The sequence below is a fragment of the Carcharodon carcharias genome, chromosome 9, assembly GCF_017639515.1.
Source record: "Carcharodon carcharias isolate sCarCar2 chromosome 9, sCarCar2.pri, whole genome shotgun sequence".
In the NCBI taxonomy this organism is placed as follows: domain Eukaryota; kingdom Metazoa; phylum Chordata; class Chondrichthyes; order Lamniformes; family Lamnidae; genus Carcharodon; species Carcharodon carcharias.
The window spans coordinates 7,516,913-7,534,013 of record NC_054475.1 but is presented as its reverse complement, the minus strand read 5'-3'; the positions used below and the strand labels follow the sequence as shown (position 1 = coordinate 7,534,013).

The 17,101-nt window shown below is 47.8% G+C and overlaps 1 protein-coding gene across 1 annotated transcript; it reads right to left on the bottom strand.

Annotated features, from left to right (window-relative positions):
* Positions 1-271: 271 nt before the first annotated feature.
* On the bottom strand, positions 272-463 carry LOC121282604 (cytochrome b-c1 complex subunit 9-like). Its single transcript, XM_041196376.1, has one exon. It carries the CDS (start codon positions 461-463, stop codon positions 272-274), a length of 192 nt encoding a protein of 63 aa, XP_041052310.1.
* Positions 464-17,101: the final 16,638 nt, after the last annotated feature.

Sequence of the window (17,101 nt, the reverse complement as noted above, 5' to 3'; positions counted from 1 at the left end):
CCAACTCTCCACACTTCGCAATTGCAGCAGCAGCAAACAAACCACAGCTGAGAGCAATTGGGGAGGATTAAATCTTTCAGTAAACATTTTCAACAGATGGACCCAGCATTAGTTCAATTACAGTAACAATCCATTTTTCAGGGGTTGATGAAATAATCCGTCAACAGTCTGATAAAGTTAGCAGTCCTGTTGGATAGCATTGTAATGCTGGGCTGTTGAACGGGAGCTACATTCCAGGAGATGGAAAGCACCATGCAGTACGGAATTTTATTTATTCATCCTCATTTTTCTCATAATTGTGTTTGATGTGTTTCCTGAGTTTCCACTCATTGATATGCTCAAACACAGCATCTCCGGCTTGGTCAAACACCCTCTCGAAGAAGATGGCGCCCAGCACAATGCTCAGTGCGAAGGTGGAAGTTCTCTTGAACATCAGGTTGTAAACCTGCCTCAACACCTCCATCTTCCCACTAGTTGCACAGTCTGGGCACGGGTGTTAATCACTTGTTCATATTGTTCACTATTGTAAATAAACTCCCAAGAATGTCTCCCCGCCTGTGGCTCCTAGTTCTGATGAGCAGTGTTCTTGTCACTCAGATGTGAAACCTTCCTGTGCAAGATAAAGGGCAGGTGTATGAGTCCAGGGCCTTTTCCCTGTGCTCTGTGCAACCTTCAGATAACAGCGATGGTCCAGCCTCACACTCCCTGGACACATTACTGATGCCTGTACCCCGGCGGTGCTGGTCATTGCTGCCAGAATGTAGTGCGCAGGTATCACAGTTCTCTCAGACTCTCTGTGAGCTCTCAGCACCTTTAAGGAGGGGCTGACCCCCATCTCTTCAGCACCTGTGACCACTGATTATTGCTCCAGCTCCTGAAGGGCTCAGGTGTTGAAGACAGGCAAAGCACTAGATGCTTCTAATGTTTCATCGCTGCATCTCTATGATTAGACCCTGATCACAGAGGACAAGCGAGCTGCCCTCAGCCAGACAGAAGTCTGACATTCTCAGAGGCTGTGTGAAGATTTAAGGAGTGTCCTCACTGCGTGTCATCACCATCCTCCTGCAAATGAGCGACGATTAGGGCCTCCACTGTGTCTCCATGACAGGAGCATTCTCACAGACTCTGCCATAACCAGGCTGCAGTCAAGTGTTCACAAACAGGGTGTGAGGAGCTATGGGGTCACCTCACTGCATGTCGTCATCATCATCTACAAGTCTAGCAGCTATGAGGGCCTCCTGAGCAGGCCTGCCTAGTCTAGCCAGTGCGAGGGCCTCATCCCCGTCATCGTCACCTCCGAGGACCTCCTCACCCTCATCCCCATCAGTGTCCTCCTCGTCAGAGGAGACGTGCAACTCCTCCATCTCCTCCTCAGCCAGCTCCTCACCCTGTTGCAGCACCAGGTGGTAAAGGGCACACCAGACGATGACAATGATGTGTGACACCCTCTGTGGATGGTATTGCAGGGGCTCCATCAGACCGGTCCAGGCACCAGAACCTCATCTTCAGCATCCCAATGGTCTGCTCCACCAAGGTGTGAGCTGCAGCATGAGCCTCATTATAGCGTCGCTCTGCTGCAGTCTGAGGCCACCGCACGGGTGTCATCAGCCACAGCTTCTGCAGGTAGCCCTTGTCCCCGAGGAGCCATCCCTGCAGCCTCTGTGGACCCTGGAAGACTCCAGGGATCTGTGACCGACTGAGGATGTAGGCATCGTGCACAGTCCCTGGAAACTGTGTGCACACATGCAGGATGCATTTCTGGTGGTTGCACACCAGCTGCACATTCAGTGAAGGGAACCCCTGGCGGTTGATGTAGTCCACCGTGTGTTGCGATGGAGATCTGAGCACCACATGAGTTCAGTCAATCGCACCTGTACCTGTGGGAAACCCAAGATCTGGGCAATTTTTAAAAAATTCTTTCATGGGATGTGGGTGTGGCTGGCTAGGCCAACATTTATTACCCAACCCTAGTTGCCCCTGTTCAGACGGCAGTTAAGAGTCAACCACTTTGCTGTGGGTCTGGAGTCAGATGGCTCCATGTTCCTGATGTACTCCTCCTGCAGGATGAAAGAGAGAGGCACGTGGGTCAGCATGGGTGTACTAAGAACCTGTCCTGGTTTAAGTGTGACAGCCCCTTAACACTTGCTGGAGAGTGCTGGCCACCACCTGGATGGCCAGAGATTAGTGCGCTGCAAGGCTGCCCTGTTAGCTTGAACCACGGGGGAGACTGGTCCAAAGCGGGATGCTGACATTGCAAGGGGCTGTGAGCACCTCTGCCAGTGACTGCTCCATGGCCAGTTTTAGCAAGGAGATTGTACAACGTGTGGAGTCCAACTGCTCTGCAGTCGACTAAAATGCTCATGAATCTGCAGTCTGTCCCGAGAGTTGGGAGGTGGGCTGTCGATGGGGTGGGGGGAAGCTCTGCAGAACTTGGTGGCAATTTGATACCTCTGCAGAGTGGGCAGATAAGCTAGAAGCCCAACACCAATAGCATCAATGTGGCCTGAATGCGTGGCCGGTTCCATCGCCCACCCTACCACCACCACCCCCCACAAATGCTTGTGTGATAAATTCAACGGCAAGGCTGCCTTTGCCCTCCTCACAAGTCATCTCAACGGCAAGGCTGCACTTGTCCCTGCTCCCCTTCACCCTCAAAAGTCGCCTCGGGGGCAGGGGCTGACTTGCCCCCTGATCCCCCTCCCCACCCACCTCCCGCCACCAGTCGGACAATGTGGCCCTTAACCCCGGCCTCACCAGCTGTCCTGAAGCCTGCAAAGCACCAGGTGAGCTCTGCAGAACGACGCTGCTCACTCATCTCCGGTTCACCCAAATGTGCCGGCTGCCATGTGCTGTTGTGAAGCACGTCAGCGTGCTTTCCCATCGACATGGATGGACGATCCAGTGGAGGGTACAAGACCCTGGAGGAATGGCCTGGTAATGATTTGCTGATGTATTACAACAAGGTTCCCGACGACCGATGGTGGGAAATGTGGCCCGCTGTTAGCAGGCTGGGGGGACAACTGTGACCTGTCTTCCCACTGTCGTAAAACCGATTGCGCCATATTGTCTGCTCACGCCACCTGTCAGGCCCTCCACCAGTGGGCATGGAGAATTCCCCCCATGGTAAGGGCAAATTATGACCAAATAATTTCAAGATTAAAGAGGTTGAACTATAATGAAAAATTGGAGAAGCTTAAGATGCATTTTTTTTTTATATATCAAGAGTTCTGAGTTTAGCGTGCATTTCTTGTAGGTGCCATATTTACTTCAAGCACTGCACCTGTCCATCAACGCCTGTTAGTTATAAAACGTTGCATCCTGTAACTTAGCACAAGGGACCAGTTAGTAAAGTATTAGCTAGTACAGAGAAGGTGAACAGAGCATGCTTGAAGATAAGTCAGGCCATGGAGCAAGAGGATTATAAATTTCAATTAATGAAAAGTAAATTTAAAACACATTTTATTTAAAATTACATATTTACAGAGAATCAAAGATATTATAAAAGTTCTAAAAGCCATTCCAATACTGGAAGGAAAACCTTGATGGGCCAAATGGTCTGTTCTCGGTATTGGCTTGTTCTACTGCTATTAATTGCTGCCCTAGCCAAGATTAGCCAACTCAACAAGAATTTGAAGCTGGGGCAGTAATCTGGATGGTGTCTCCACCTTCAGGTGAGGGGCTTCCAAGCGCTGAATCCATCTGGTTCCATCCTTCACAGTTATACCACGGGTGGATGGTAGCTGTCCCTCCTAGTGTTACTGCTCCCTCCTCCAAGTGGGGCCTGCCGTGTCCTGGATTCCCTGGGCCTGGGAAGTGTCGGCTGTCTTTATATTTTTTGAAATTCCCACGACCCCCACCAGAAGGTCAGCATTTTCCAAGCAGTAGGCATCTCAGAAATGGTCATTTTCGTAAAGGTACTTGTCTCACCTCACGTTGGGTAGCTCTGTCCTAGGACAGCTGGGTAGGGGTGGGCCACCAATTCTTGGCCAGCTCAACTTGGAAAAATTGATTGGCTGATCAACTGACTGCAGCTCCCCTTCTGCGAGTGACAGCAAAGAGTAGGAGCTTCAGCCAATCTCTTTCTAGCACAGGAACGCTGAGGCTATTTGCTGCAACATCTCACTCATCATCCAGCAGCACAGCAAGGGAGCTTGGTCATTCACACAGGTCCTCAGCCATGAAACAACAAGTGTGTGTTATTTCCTACTGAGCCATTGCAAGGAAGGGCTGGTGCGAATCCTGATAATGTTCTTTAAGCCTCGAGGGTCATCTATAATGTCAAGAAATACACTTCATTAATTCTAATGCAAAGGAATTAAATGGCTGATTTATAGGGTGACCGGACATTCTGATTTTGCCGTGACAGTTCTGGCTTTTTATTAAATGTCCCGCTGTCACAACAATTTCCTCAAAATAATTTGGATAGGCAGCTCACCATCACCTTGTCAAGGGCAAATCGGGATGGGCAACAAATGCTGGCGTAGCTAGCAACTCCCACATCCCATAGATGAAAAAAATAAAAAGTTTCCTGGTTTTCACCATTTCCCTTTCTGTTAAACATAAACTGGACCTGGAGGAAAAAAATCTGTGTAAAATGTCATCCTTCTTCCTGTAAACACCCATCACATCACATTGCATTCCTCCCCCAACCTTGACGTCTCCAAGGGAGTTGTCACTACCCTTTTGGTGCTGATGGCTCCATTGCCGATGACGCTTTTCATCAATTTACAGAATATGATCGCCAAATTTGCAAGGACATATTCCGGGAGATGTCAGCACCTGAACTCCCACCTTTAACTGCCCCTCCCCCAGACTCCTGCCATTCGTCACCCACCATGTCAATCATCAAGGAGTCCTGCCCTCCCATGGCTTTTCAATATGTCCCAGTTTTGACTTTTGAAAATCTGCTCACCCTACCGATTGAAGAAAATGATTCCTGATGGTGGATGTTATGCTTCTGTTTTTGTGGTTTGGTTGCAGGATCCAGTTCTGTTTCCAAATTTGTGCATTGAGGATCCTGCAGTTCCTTGCCCCCTCCCCCAAGCCATCTAACCCCCACCCACTCCCACTCTTTGCCTCACACCTTCTAATGCTGTCTTGAATTCCCTCTTAAACTCAGCCAGTTCTTTTACAAATATCTATTGTTCCGAATGGTCTGTTTCATTGGAACATGTGTCTCATTAAAAGTCAAAGAGAACTCAGTTGTGTCAGAGTCATCGAGGCAAACTGTACCAAGGCCAACATTATGGCGAATCAGTTAGTATAGTGGAGACAAATCACAACACATAATAACTAGAGGCAGCCACTGCAACAGATGCGGTTTGACACAGATGGACCACGTATATCCTTGAAAAGCTGTACCATGTAAAAGCCTTCAATGTAGAGGAGAGGAGGTACAGAGTCATTTTCTGTTGTGCAAAATGAATTGCATTTATATAGCACTTTTCACAACCTCAGGACATCCCAAAGGGCTTTACAACCAAGGAATTGTTTTTGCCTGGATGAATGTATCTCCTAAACACTCAAGAAGCTTGACACCTCCAGGACAAAGCAGCCCAGTTGATTGGCACCTCATTAACTACATTCACATTCACTCTCTCCACCACTGACGCGCAGTGTGTACCATGTAAAAGAAGCACTCCAGCAACTCACCAAGCCTCCTTCTGCAGCACCTTCCAAACCCGCAACCTCAACCACATATCAGAACAAAGGCTGCAGGCGCATGGGAACACCACCACCTGGAAGTTCCAGTCCAAGCCACACATCATCCTAACTCGGAAATATATCGCTGTTCCTTCACTGTTGCTGAGTCAAAATTCCAGAACTCCCTCCCTAACAGCACTGTGGGTGTACCTACACCACACGGACTGCAGCGGTTCAAGGAGGTGGCTCACCACTACCTTCTCAAGGGCAGTTAGGGATGAGCAATAAATGCTGGCCTATAGTCAGTGATGTCCATGTCCTGTGAAAAAATAAAAAGGATGCAGAAGCAAACAGCGATGTGATGATGGCCAGGAAATCAGCCAGAACACCAGATGTCCTTTGGTGTGCTTTGAGTAATACAAATTATTTGAATACTTGGACAAATGGGGCCTCAATTTGATGTTTCATCTGAAAGATGACCCCTTCTGACAGTGCAACCACTCGCAGTACTGCACTACAGCGTCAGTCTAAATTATGTGCTCATCCCAATGGAGCGGGTTTTGAACCCACAACTTTCTGATCCAGAGGTTAAAGGGCTACCATCTGAGACACTCCTGTTCCAGGACACAGTATAGGAGCCATGTGGCATTTACTCCTGAGACAGTACAGAAGGATTTCAGGAGATCTTTAACGTGATCTTTGCAGACAACTTAAATATCATTGCACTGCCTGACTGCCTGTTATGACCATTTTGAAACGTCAGTAATGTTGCTTGCTTGTATTGAAGTACCTCAGGGTGCGACATGATACATGTGGAAAACTTGAATACTTTTTGTGACGACCATTTTGAAATATTTTGAAATGTTCTTTCAGATATTTTATGAATAAAGTATATTTTCACACACGTGTGTGTGTGGAAGGGCTCAGAAATCCCCGCGAGGCAGCTCTGTGCCTCAGGAAGATTAAAGTTTTTGAACAGCTAAATGCAGAAAAGAAAATATTTTAAGACATGTCCCCTCATGTGGCAGTGTCACATGAGCTGGGACATGTCAAGGGACGTTAACGGAAAACTTTATTTAAATTATAAGCCCTTCATGAAACCTCATCCCGTCCGTGGATGAGATTTCATGAGAAATGCGAAGGCCGCCTGGGCTCTTTGCTTGCCCCCACCCCCCAACCCCCCACCCCCCCACCCCCGCCAACCTTAAGTTTCGACGGGAATCTCATTTAACTAGTTTAATCAGTTTTTGACAGGCCTTAGGAGGCCTTTGACAGTTCGGCGGGCACGCAACTGAGTCAGCTGTGCGCCCGCCGAACTGAAAATCTAAATGACGTAGTTGATGCGCCCGAAGTCACCTGGCGTCATTTTACACGTCGGCAAGAGGGTCCTGTCCCCGCTCGCCGACCGGAAAATTCTTCCCAATGGACACTGACCCTTCCACTTATCAGCGCATGTTTGTCTCCCTTTACGCTGCTGACCAGTGTGCACGTGTTAAGACAATGGCCGGGATTTTCCGCTCCCGATCGTGTAATCGGGTGTCAACGGCGGACGTGAGATAAATCTCGCAAGGCAGTCCACAACCGGTTTTACAACCACGTTGGGACGAGGAAGCGATTGTGCGCCTCCGCCGTCCATGGTGGGCTACGCTCCCCGCTCCCCGCTGCCAAACGCCACGGCCGTCATTCGCATAAATCAGCATCTCATTGTGACGCCCGCTCACCGGAATCATCCCTCCAAGCGGGACGAAGAGGCCGCGTGCAATTCGAAAGACACGTTTCACAACATGGTTCATACGACGTGCAGCTGGAGGGCGGACCTGCTCTTGGCTCCGGACCCTGAGGTGAGCTTGCATCGTGTGGCCCTCGTGGGGGTCAGCGCCAGCTTTCTCAGGCTGTCCTGCGTCGGTTTCAGAAGGTTCTCAAAGCAAGTCTCTACAGATACCACAGCAGGGTTAAGTGGGGCGGGGGGGGGGGGGGGGGGGTGGGGGCGGGGGGGTGGTGGTGGTGGGGGGAGGGTGGTTAGCTTTTATTGTGCTACATGGCAAGGGCTCCACCCCGGGGAAGGGGCCAGACAGGACTGAGGGAAGGAAAGGGGCTGCAGGGCAAGGGCTGCACTGAGGGGCAACAAGCGGGGAAGGCTGCACTGCGACACACGACTGGGGGGGGTGAAGGGGGAGCACTAAAGGGCCACCCAACTGAAATGATGGCTCCAAAATGAGCACAGAGGCACAGCTGAGACAGGTTAGCAGCTGTTCAATCGACATGCAGGGAGTCAGTAGAGTGAAGCAAAAATGCTCATTAATGCAACACTGAACCCTCAAAGTGGCAATGATTGTTCCCCTACTTTTAACTCCTCGTTTGCAGCCTTCAAATTCTCCGAGCGTTATGGAGCTGCAGAACTGTGCATTGCACAGAAGAGAGGCCCTGGATAGAAACCATTGCCATACGCGGGTTCAGGAACCAAGGTAGCACATGTGATTGACAATAACACAGCTCATCTAAAGAAGGAGGCATAGACAAGAGGAGACATGAAATGAGTGTGAGTCTATTTACATTTGTAAACATTATATATATATGTGATTAACACCTGTGCCAATGTTATGCAACTAGATCTTCTTCACACCTGGAGAGGGAGCACGCGGTGTCTGCCGGCACCCTCGAGGCCTTCCGTGCCTGTTGGGCACCGGGGGTGGGGGGGTTGGGGTGCTTTATCAATCCTCTTAATCACATTTTGATTTGAAGTTTGTAAGTTTCCTTTAAACTTTGTCTTTGGTTTTACATCTAACCTGACTTAGGGGCTGTGTTTATTTTACCCCGCATTTTGTTGATTTAGTTTGATTGGTTTGACTCTGAAAGAGTTACATTGTCTTCACTTTCCGAACCCTGCCGCTACGTCTTGGTGCTCCCCCAACATCCATGGTGGAGGTGGAGGCAGCCTGCTGACTGTTATGCCCTGTTGTCTGTGATGACCTTGGCTGACGTCCTCTGGAGAGCCGAGACCTGGAGGGCCCCAGCCTGCTTTCCTGCTGTGAGGCAGGTGCACACTCCTCGGCCTGTGGAGCTGGAGTTGATGGGGCCACAGGAAGAGTGGATTTGGATCGGCCGGAGTCACCTGGGTGGATGACCCAGGCGATGGGGAGGGTTGGGGGGGGGGGTGGGGTGCGTCATGCTGCTGGGCCACCTCCCTAGGTGTGCCCGAAGGCCCCTGGTTGACACATCGAGAAGAAAGGGCAGCTGGAGTGAGATCAAGGTGCTCTGCAGCCCTCTCGCATTGACACTGATGGATGGCACCAATGGTTACAGTGATGGAGTGCAGCTCCTGCAGCAGTGCAGGGCCAACTTCCTGGACCAAGGTCTCCATGGTGACCATGCACCTGCCAGTGTTGACCTTGGTGCATTGGCATGCCGGCACTATCACCCCAAACTGAAGGTGGACGGACTCCTCCATCGTGCTTTACAACCTGAAGAGTGCAGCGGACATCCCTTCCCGATGTCCCCGAGCTTGCCGTTGCAGGATTTAGGACTGAGTCTGGAGGCTCGTCATCTGACTCAGCAGAATTGTGGCCTCCAGCAGTGCTCTGAGTCCCTGAGCAGTACTCTAATGTCCCTGCCGCTGCCTGCTGTGGAGCAGATGGTGCGTTGTGCTCACCAGATTGTGAACCTGAGGCTACTCCAGAACTAGGTCCCACCAAGATGTGTGTCTCTGAGCTGGGGGAGGGTACAGGTGAGTGCTGTGACAGGTCTTCAAAGGTGCTGCCTCAGGTTTCTCATCCAAGGTGTCGTCGGGTGGGAGTTGAGGGCTTGGCTCATGGATGCCCTTGGGGGCTTCCCAGAGGTGCCTACAAAAGAAAGGAGAGACAATTTGTGCATGGCAGGTGACTTTGAAATGGGAGAAATCATCACAGTGATTGTCTGATGGATATTCCAGTACAGGATCCTCACCTGGGTGTGTGTTGCTGACCTCACCATCAGCGCAGGCACAGTCTATGCTCAGGCCAGCTCTATGTCTCTGTTCTCGAATTCCGTGAGAACCTTGATCTTGGGAATTCCACCCCTTATTGTGGAGCCAGCGTGTCCTGCACAAAGACAGATGGAGGGACTGTAAGCAAGACGCATGCGAGGCCAGACGATAAGGGTGCCTGACACGTGTGGGTGGTGAGTGGAGCCATGGACAGGATTAGGGTGCAAACTCCAGAGCGGATGCAGCCAGATGGGAACCAGAAATGTGTGGGTGCGTGGCGATGTCCCTTGAGATGGCAGCGAGTGAGATCCTTGTGAATGTATGAACTGGAATTTGTTGTTAAAAGAACTGGAGTCAGGGCTTAGAGGGAAAACCGGGGGGCACTCCTGTTTCTCTGGTAGAAGTGAAGTGCTTGTATGTGGGAGGTGAACTAAAGCATTTTTTCAGGAGCATTTTCATTAATCAGTGGAGAAGGGGGATCACACCATTGTCTCTTTTTCCTTTGTAAGCTTCATCCTTCAGAATGTGACTGGGCAAAAGAGCTGTATTGTTGCCTTGTATCATCGTTTCTTACACTGGTTACTGAGCTAACAATGAGTTGATTAGTTTGTTCCTATTGTTCTAACTAGTCATATTATTTGTTAATCCCATTTAGGTACAACAAAATAGAACAAAAATGTCAGGATTCCAGTGACAGTGCCAAGACTGACCATGGTAAAATATAACAGTAAACATGGAGAGGCCCTATACCTCACTGAAAGAGTGTGAGCCTCCACAAGGGACTGGGTGCGAGCTACGTGTGAGGTCACTTAAAAAGTATTTCATAGTTACATTGCATTTCACTTGCATCATTCTAATGGTCAAGTAGAGATGAGAGATGAAAAAATGCAAGAAGTCAATTGTGGAAGTGGTGAGCACGCCCTCTAAAGTAACCACACAGTAGGGCGGGGTATAAAGGAGAAATAATGGGAGCTTGTTGGAAAGTTATGGCGATAATCATGGGGCATTTTAATCTACATATGGACTGAAAAAATCAAATTGGCAAAGGTAGCTTAGATGAGGAGTTCATAGAAGGTTTTTGGGATAGTTTCTTAGCATAGTATGTTCCCACACCAACCAGAGATCAGGCTTTACTAGACCTGGTATTGTATAGCGAGATAGGATTAATTAATGACGTCATAGTGAAAGTGCCCCTAGGTAGCAGTGATCATAATATGATTGAATTTTACATTCAGTTTGAGGGAAGGAACAGTGGGCCTAGGGCTAGTATTTTAAACTCAAATAAGGGTAATTATGAGGGCATGAAAGCAGAGCTAGCTGGATAGGTCAATAGGGGTTCAGTGGCAGACATTTAAGGGGATATTTCAGAATACACAGAATGGATACATTCGAATGAGAAAGAAAAATTCCAAGGGGAGGACCCACCGTCCATGGTTAACTAAAAAAGTTAAAGATAGGGCAGAATTCTGCCCTCGATGGGCGGACGGGGCCCCACCAGCTCGGCAGCGGGTGGGCAGCCAAACTCTACCGCCAAAATGGGCCTCGCCTCCATTTTAAGTTGGTGGGCCAATTAAGGCTCCGCCCAGCAACATTCCCACGCACGAAAGAGCGCACATCTCCCTGAGACTAAGTGCTGTCTCAGGGAGATCAGTAAATGTTTTACAAACTTAAAAAACAGAAAAATAAAAAGATTATTAACATGTCCCCCTCATATGACAATGTCACTCGAGATGGGACTGTTAATAAATATCACATAAAATTTATTAAGCATTTTTAAAGCAGACATGAAACTTCATCCTGCCAGTGGATGAGGTTTCCTGTATTATCAGAAGCCCCCTGGGGTTCCTGGCCAGCCCGCCAGCATTAAGGTTGGACGGGCAGGTCCTTTAACTATCTTAATTATCCTGTCAATGGCCTCAATTGGCCATTGACAGGTTGGCGGGCAAACAGCTGATTGCGCTGTCCGCCCGCCTTCCTGAATATTTAAATGGACTGGGATGACGTTGGGGGTTCCTCCCGACATCATCCCGCGTCATTTTCCCCTCGGCCAGCGGGCCCCGCCCCCAAATCACCAACAGGAAAATGCAGGCCATAGTGTCAAACTTAAAGAAAAAGCATAAAATTGCACAAAGATGGAGGGGGCAGAAAATTGGATATAGTATATAAAACAGCAAAGAATGACAAAAAGGTTAATAAAGAGGAAAAAATTAGAGTATGACAGAAAGCTAGCTAGAAACATAAAGACAGTCAGTAAGAGTTAATATAGACATTTAAAAAAGAAAAGGATTAACAAAGTGAGCTTTTGTCCGAGAGAATGTGAGTTTGGGGAATTAATATTGGAAAATAAGGAGATGGCAGGTGAATTGAACAAGTATTTTGCATTGGTCTTCACTATAGAGGATATAAATAATAAATCAGAAATAGCTGTAAATCAGGAAATGGGAGGGAGGAACTCAAGAAAATCACTATCACCAGGCAAGTGGTACTGAGTAAATTGTTGGAGCTGTGGGCTGACAAGTCCTCAGGTCCTGATGGATTTCATCCTGGGGTCTTAAAAGAAGTGGCTAGTGAGATAGCTGATGCATTGGTTTTAATTTTCCAAAATTCCCTAGATTCAGGGAAGGTTCCATTAGATTGGAAAACAGCGAATATAACTCTTTTATTCAAAAGGGGAAAGAGGCAGAAAGCAAAAAACTACGGGCCAGTTAGCCTAATGTCTGTCAGAGGGAAAATGTTAGAAGCTATTATTAAAGATATTATTGCAGGACACTTAGATAAATTCAGGGTTACCGTCTGTCAGAGGGGAAATGTTAGAAGCTATTATTAAAGATATTATTGCAGGATACTTAGATAAATTCAGGGTTACCATCTGTCACAGGGAAAATGTTAGAAGCTATTATTAAAGATATTATTGCAGGACTCTTAGATAAATTCAGGGTAATCAGGCAGAGTCATCATGGCCTTGAGAGAGGGAGATCATGTTTAACCAATTTATTGGACTTCTTTGAAGAAGTAACGTGTGCGGTGGATAAGGGGGAACTGGTGGATGTACTGTACTTAGATTTCCAGAAAACATTTGATAAGGTGCCACGTCAAAGGTTATTGCGGAAAATAAAAACTCATGGTGTAGGGGGTAACATATTGGCATGAACAGAAGATTGGCTGGCTAACAGGAAACAGGAAGTAGGCATAAATGGGCCAGTTCCTGGCTAGCAAGATGTAACGAGCGAAGTGCCACAGGGATCAGTGCTGGGGCCTCAAATTTTGCAATTTATGTAAATTTCTTCGATGAAAGGATCAAAGGTCTGGTTGCTAAATTTGCTGATGATTCAAAGATAGGTAGGGAAGTAAGTTGTGAAGAGGACATAAGGATTCTACAAAGGGATAGAGATAGGTTAACTGAGCCAGCAAAGATCTTGCAAATGGAGTCTAATGTGGGAAAACGTGTAATTGTCCATTTTGGCAGGAAGAATAAAAAAGAAGCATATTATCTAAATGGTGAGAGATTGCAAAGCTCTGAGTTTGCAGAGGGATCTGGGTGTCCGAATGCATGCAATGCAAAACGTTAGTATGCCGGTACAGCATACAATTAGGAAAATTAATAGAATGGTATTGATTGTTTCAAGGCGAATTGAATACAAAAGTAGAGAGGTCATGCTTCAGTTATACAGGGCATTGGTGAGACCACATCTAGGGTAGGCTTGCTAGACTAACACCTGGAATGGGCAGGTTGTCGTATGAGGAAAGGTCGGACAGACTAGTCTTGTGTATGTTGGAGTTTAGAAGAGTAAGAGGTGTCTTGATTGAAACATATAAGATCCTGAGGGATCTTGACAGGGAGGATGTGGAAAGAATGTATCCTCTTGTGACAAAATATAGAACTAGGGGTCAATGTTTAAAAATAAGGAGCCTCCCATTTAAGGCAGAGATGAGGAGAATATTTTTATCTCAAAGGGTCGTGAGTCTTTGGAACTCTCTTTCTTCAAAGGCAGTGGAAACAGAGTATTTGAATATTTTTAAGGCAGGGGTAGATAGATACTTGATGAGCAAGGGGATGAAAGGTTATCGTGAGTATGTGGGAATGTGGGGTTGAAATTGTAATCAGATCAGTCATGATTTTATTGAATGGCAGAGCAGACTAGAGGGGCTAAGTCTAGGGTTATTGTTACCTTGGTGAAGGTTTACCTATGAGTGATTAATTTGGGGGTTTGTTTAAAAGTTATTATGGCAGTAATTTGTGGACGTGTATACGTTTAATTCCATGTTAAGTTAATAAATGTTCAATTTAATTTATATAAAAAAAACCTTTGGAGGCTTGGTGGTTTTATTTCTGAATTCAGAGCTGCATCTCAAACATACCAATTGAAAATATAGGTTGTGACAGTTATTTAAAGTTTCCCTCTGGGATTTTAAATGACTCATTCATTACCAACAGAGATGGAAATAATGCCTAAGAGTTGGCATAAGCGTGAGGTCGGAAGCTCATCTGAGAACCACCCCCATCCCTTGCTGCTGACTCTTTTTCCCTTCTTCTCCAACCTCCAGTCTGCAACCCCACCCTGCCCTCATTCGCCTGAGGCCTGGGTTCCTCGGCAATCCTAGGCCTCTCCCAGGGTGCATTGCTGGTAGCTGCCACTGATCCTGGTTGCACTGCCTCTGATTGGCCAGTAGTTCTCAGTGGCTGCAACATCACCCCTCCCCACCCCCAGGGTCCTTGATCCCAGAAAGGCCCACTGCTGGCCACATAAGTGCCCGTATGGCACTTAATTTGGCAGACGTTCCACAAAGGAGGTGACGCAAGGATCCCATCAACTTTCCAGCTGCTGTGCGAGACCCCTGCCTTCACAATTAAATACCGCCCTATGATTGTATACATTCTACATCCTCAAAGCGGAGATCAGCAAGGCAAAGCCCATGAATTTCTGAAAATGCAATGGAACTGCTGCTGCAAGAAATGAGGGAAAGAGAAACAACCCTGTTTAGTATTCAAGGTTGCCCTCTCCACAAGACAGTGACCAACACAAGGTGGCATCGAGATCCCACCATGCCCTGCGCCACCCAGAGCCATTGGCACCAAACTAGGAACAAGGCTTCGGGCCTACAGAAGTTAGCCAAGGTTAGGAGCCCACTAGTACCCATGCCAAGTAGATGGGCCTATATAAAGGCTTCCTTGCATCCTGCCACACATTGATCGCTAACCCCTGTCAAGCATGGACATCATGTAAAAACCTTTTGAATGTTTACCATACAAGCCTTGACTGTAGCACACAACAGTTCACCTGCAACTCATCACAGAGTCTATACCACATGAGCATCTTAAAAGGGTTTTACACAATACCTCTGATAAAACCAAGCTCTATACTGTATGCTCACACGCTCACACACACTATGGGCTGCAGTGTGGAAACTTGGGTTTGTCACAATATGGCATTTCAAATTTCACAACACAGGGTGCCTCACGACAGTGGAGAAGTTGGGGAGTATAACATTAAGCCATTGTGTGCCTCTAAGGAAGGCAGCTTGAAACATTTTGAGATTGAAGGCATTTTGGGAGTTGGCAGGGTGAACGGCGCAAGCCTCACATTATGGAGCACGAAAAGCCATCACAGGGATAAACAATGAACTGGGACCTTTATAGTCACAACAATCAATGGATCTTGGGGTCCATATTAAGAGCAAGAGGTTCCATTAAGGCAAAGTGCGGATTCTGGATGTGAGAGACACGGGCGACAGTGTTTACTTGGAGCCAGGAATAGAGTGCAAGGGCAGGGAAGGATTTTCAGAAAGGAAAATCAGAAATAAGATTATCTGGCAGGAATTAATCTGGCAGGACACATTTTAAATTTCAGCAGGTTTCCTACGCCCTGCAGCCAGTCAGGTTGACAGGCCGGCTTCCTACTGGGCAGGGATGTAGCCAAGAAGTGGATCCCAGATAGGTCAGGTGGTTTGTGGGGGGGGGCGAATGAGGAGGTGGGGGAGGTGGGCGGTGGAAGTTTTCTGAGAGGTTTGAGCTGAACTAGGCAGCAAACTGGGAAAGTTGGCTGACTGCGGGAGCCTGGTTGCCTGAGGTAAGCGTGTTGGGCATGGGGCAGGTGGGAGTGGGGAGCGGGGGTGTAGGCAGGGGCTGTTGGGAAGCTACCTAATGCTACTCCTGGCCCACAAGCAGTGCAATAAAGACACGCACCTCATGGATGAGGCCTTTCTCACCTCCTTTAATCTACTGGAATTCCTGAGAGCTGAGAAACTCGGCCCCCGTGATTAAAATCCTGTCAATATGGACGACTTCTTAAAAGGATTTAGTGACTAACCCTCCTGAAAGCTGATTGGCTTTACTTCCTTCCGCTCTGCTGTTAAAATGAGAAATGGGCAAATTGGAGTGGGGTCTGGAAACTAGACATTTTTTATCTTTCCACATGCCCCCAACCTACCTGTCCTTGAGAGCTAAGTTTCCCCAAAGCATTTCGACATTCTTATCAAAAAATTTGCCCCAAGTACATTCCTTCTCACGTACTTTTGTTTCTGTCTACTCATTTAGTCACTCATGCCACACGAGAATACGCTGGAGAGCAACACAATGGCACACTGTAAATTACCGAGAAATTATTGGCCAAAGGGATGCCATGTAATGAGCATTCTAACACACCCCTCGCAGTGGTTGAGGTTGGTTGCTGTCAGATTGCAGTAGTTGATTCAATCAGTTACTGCCTCCTTAAAAAAGCTCAGCCTACAGAAGCATTTCTCACTTTGACAGTGCCAGGTAGCTGCACTGAGAGCTATAAACTTGCTCTTGGGGGGATAATGGTGGGTGAAGGCGCACATTTTTAAGTTTCTTTTAAATTCGTTTATGGGATGTGGGCATCCCTGGCTAGGCCAGCATTTATTGCCTATCCCTAATTGTCCTTGAGAAGGTGGCGGTGAACTGCCTTCTTGAAACGCTGTAGTCCATGTGGTGTTGGTACACCCACAGTGCTGTTAGGGAGGGAGTTCCAGCGACAGTGAAGGGCGACATATTTCCAAGTCAGGATGGTGATTGACTTGGAGGGAAACTTCCAGGTGGTGGTGTTCCCATGTGTCTGCTGCTCTTGTCCTTCTAGATGGTAGTGGTCGTGGGTTTGGAAGGTGCTGCCTAAGGAGCCTTGGTGAATTAACGCAGTGCCACTTGCAGATGGTGCACACTGCTGCTACTGTGCGTCAGTGGTAGAGGGAGTGAATGTTTATGAAAGGGATGCCAATCAAGTGGGCTGCTTTGTCCTGGACAGTATCAAGCTTCTTTAGTGTTGTTGGAGCTACACTCATCCAGGCAAGTGGGGAGTGTAGCTCCAACATCAGGCTCCTGACTTGTGCTTTGTGGATGGTGGACAGGCTTTGGGGAGTCAGGGGGTGAGTTACTCACCACAGGACTCTTAGCCTCTGACCTGCTCTTGTAGCCACAGTATTTATATGGTTAGTCCAGTTCAGTTCCTGGTCAATAGTCACCCCCAGGAAGTTGATAGTGGG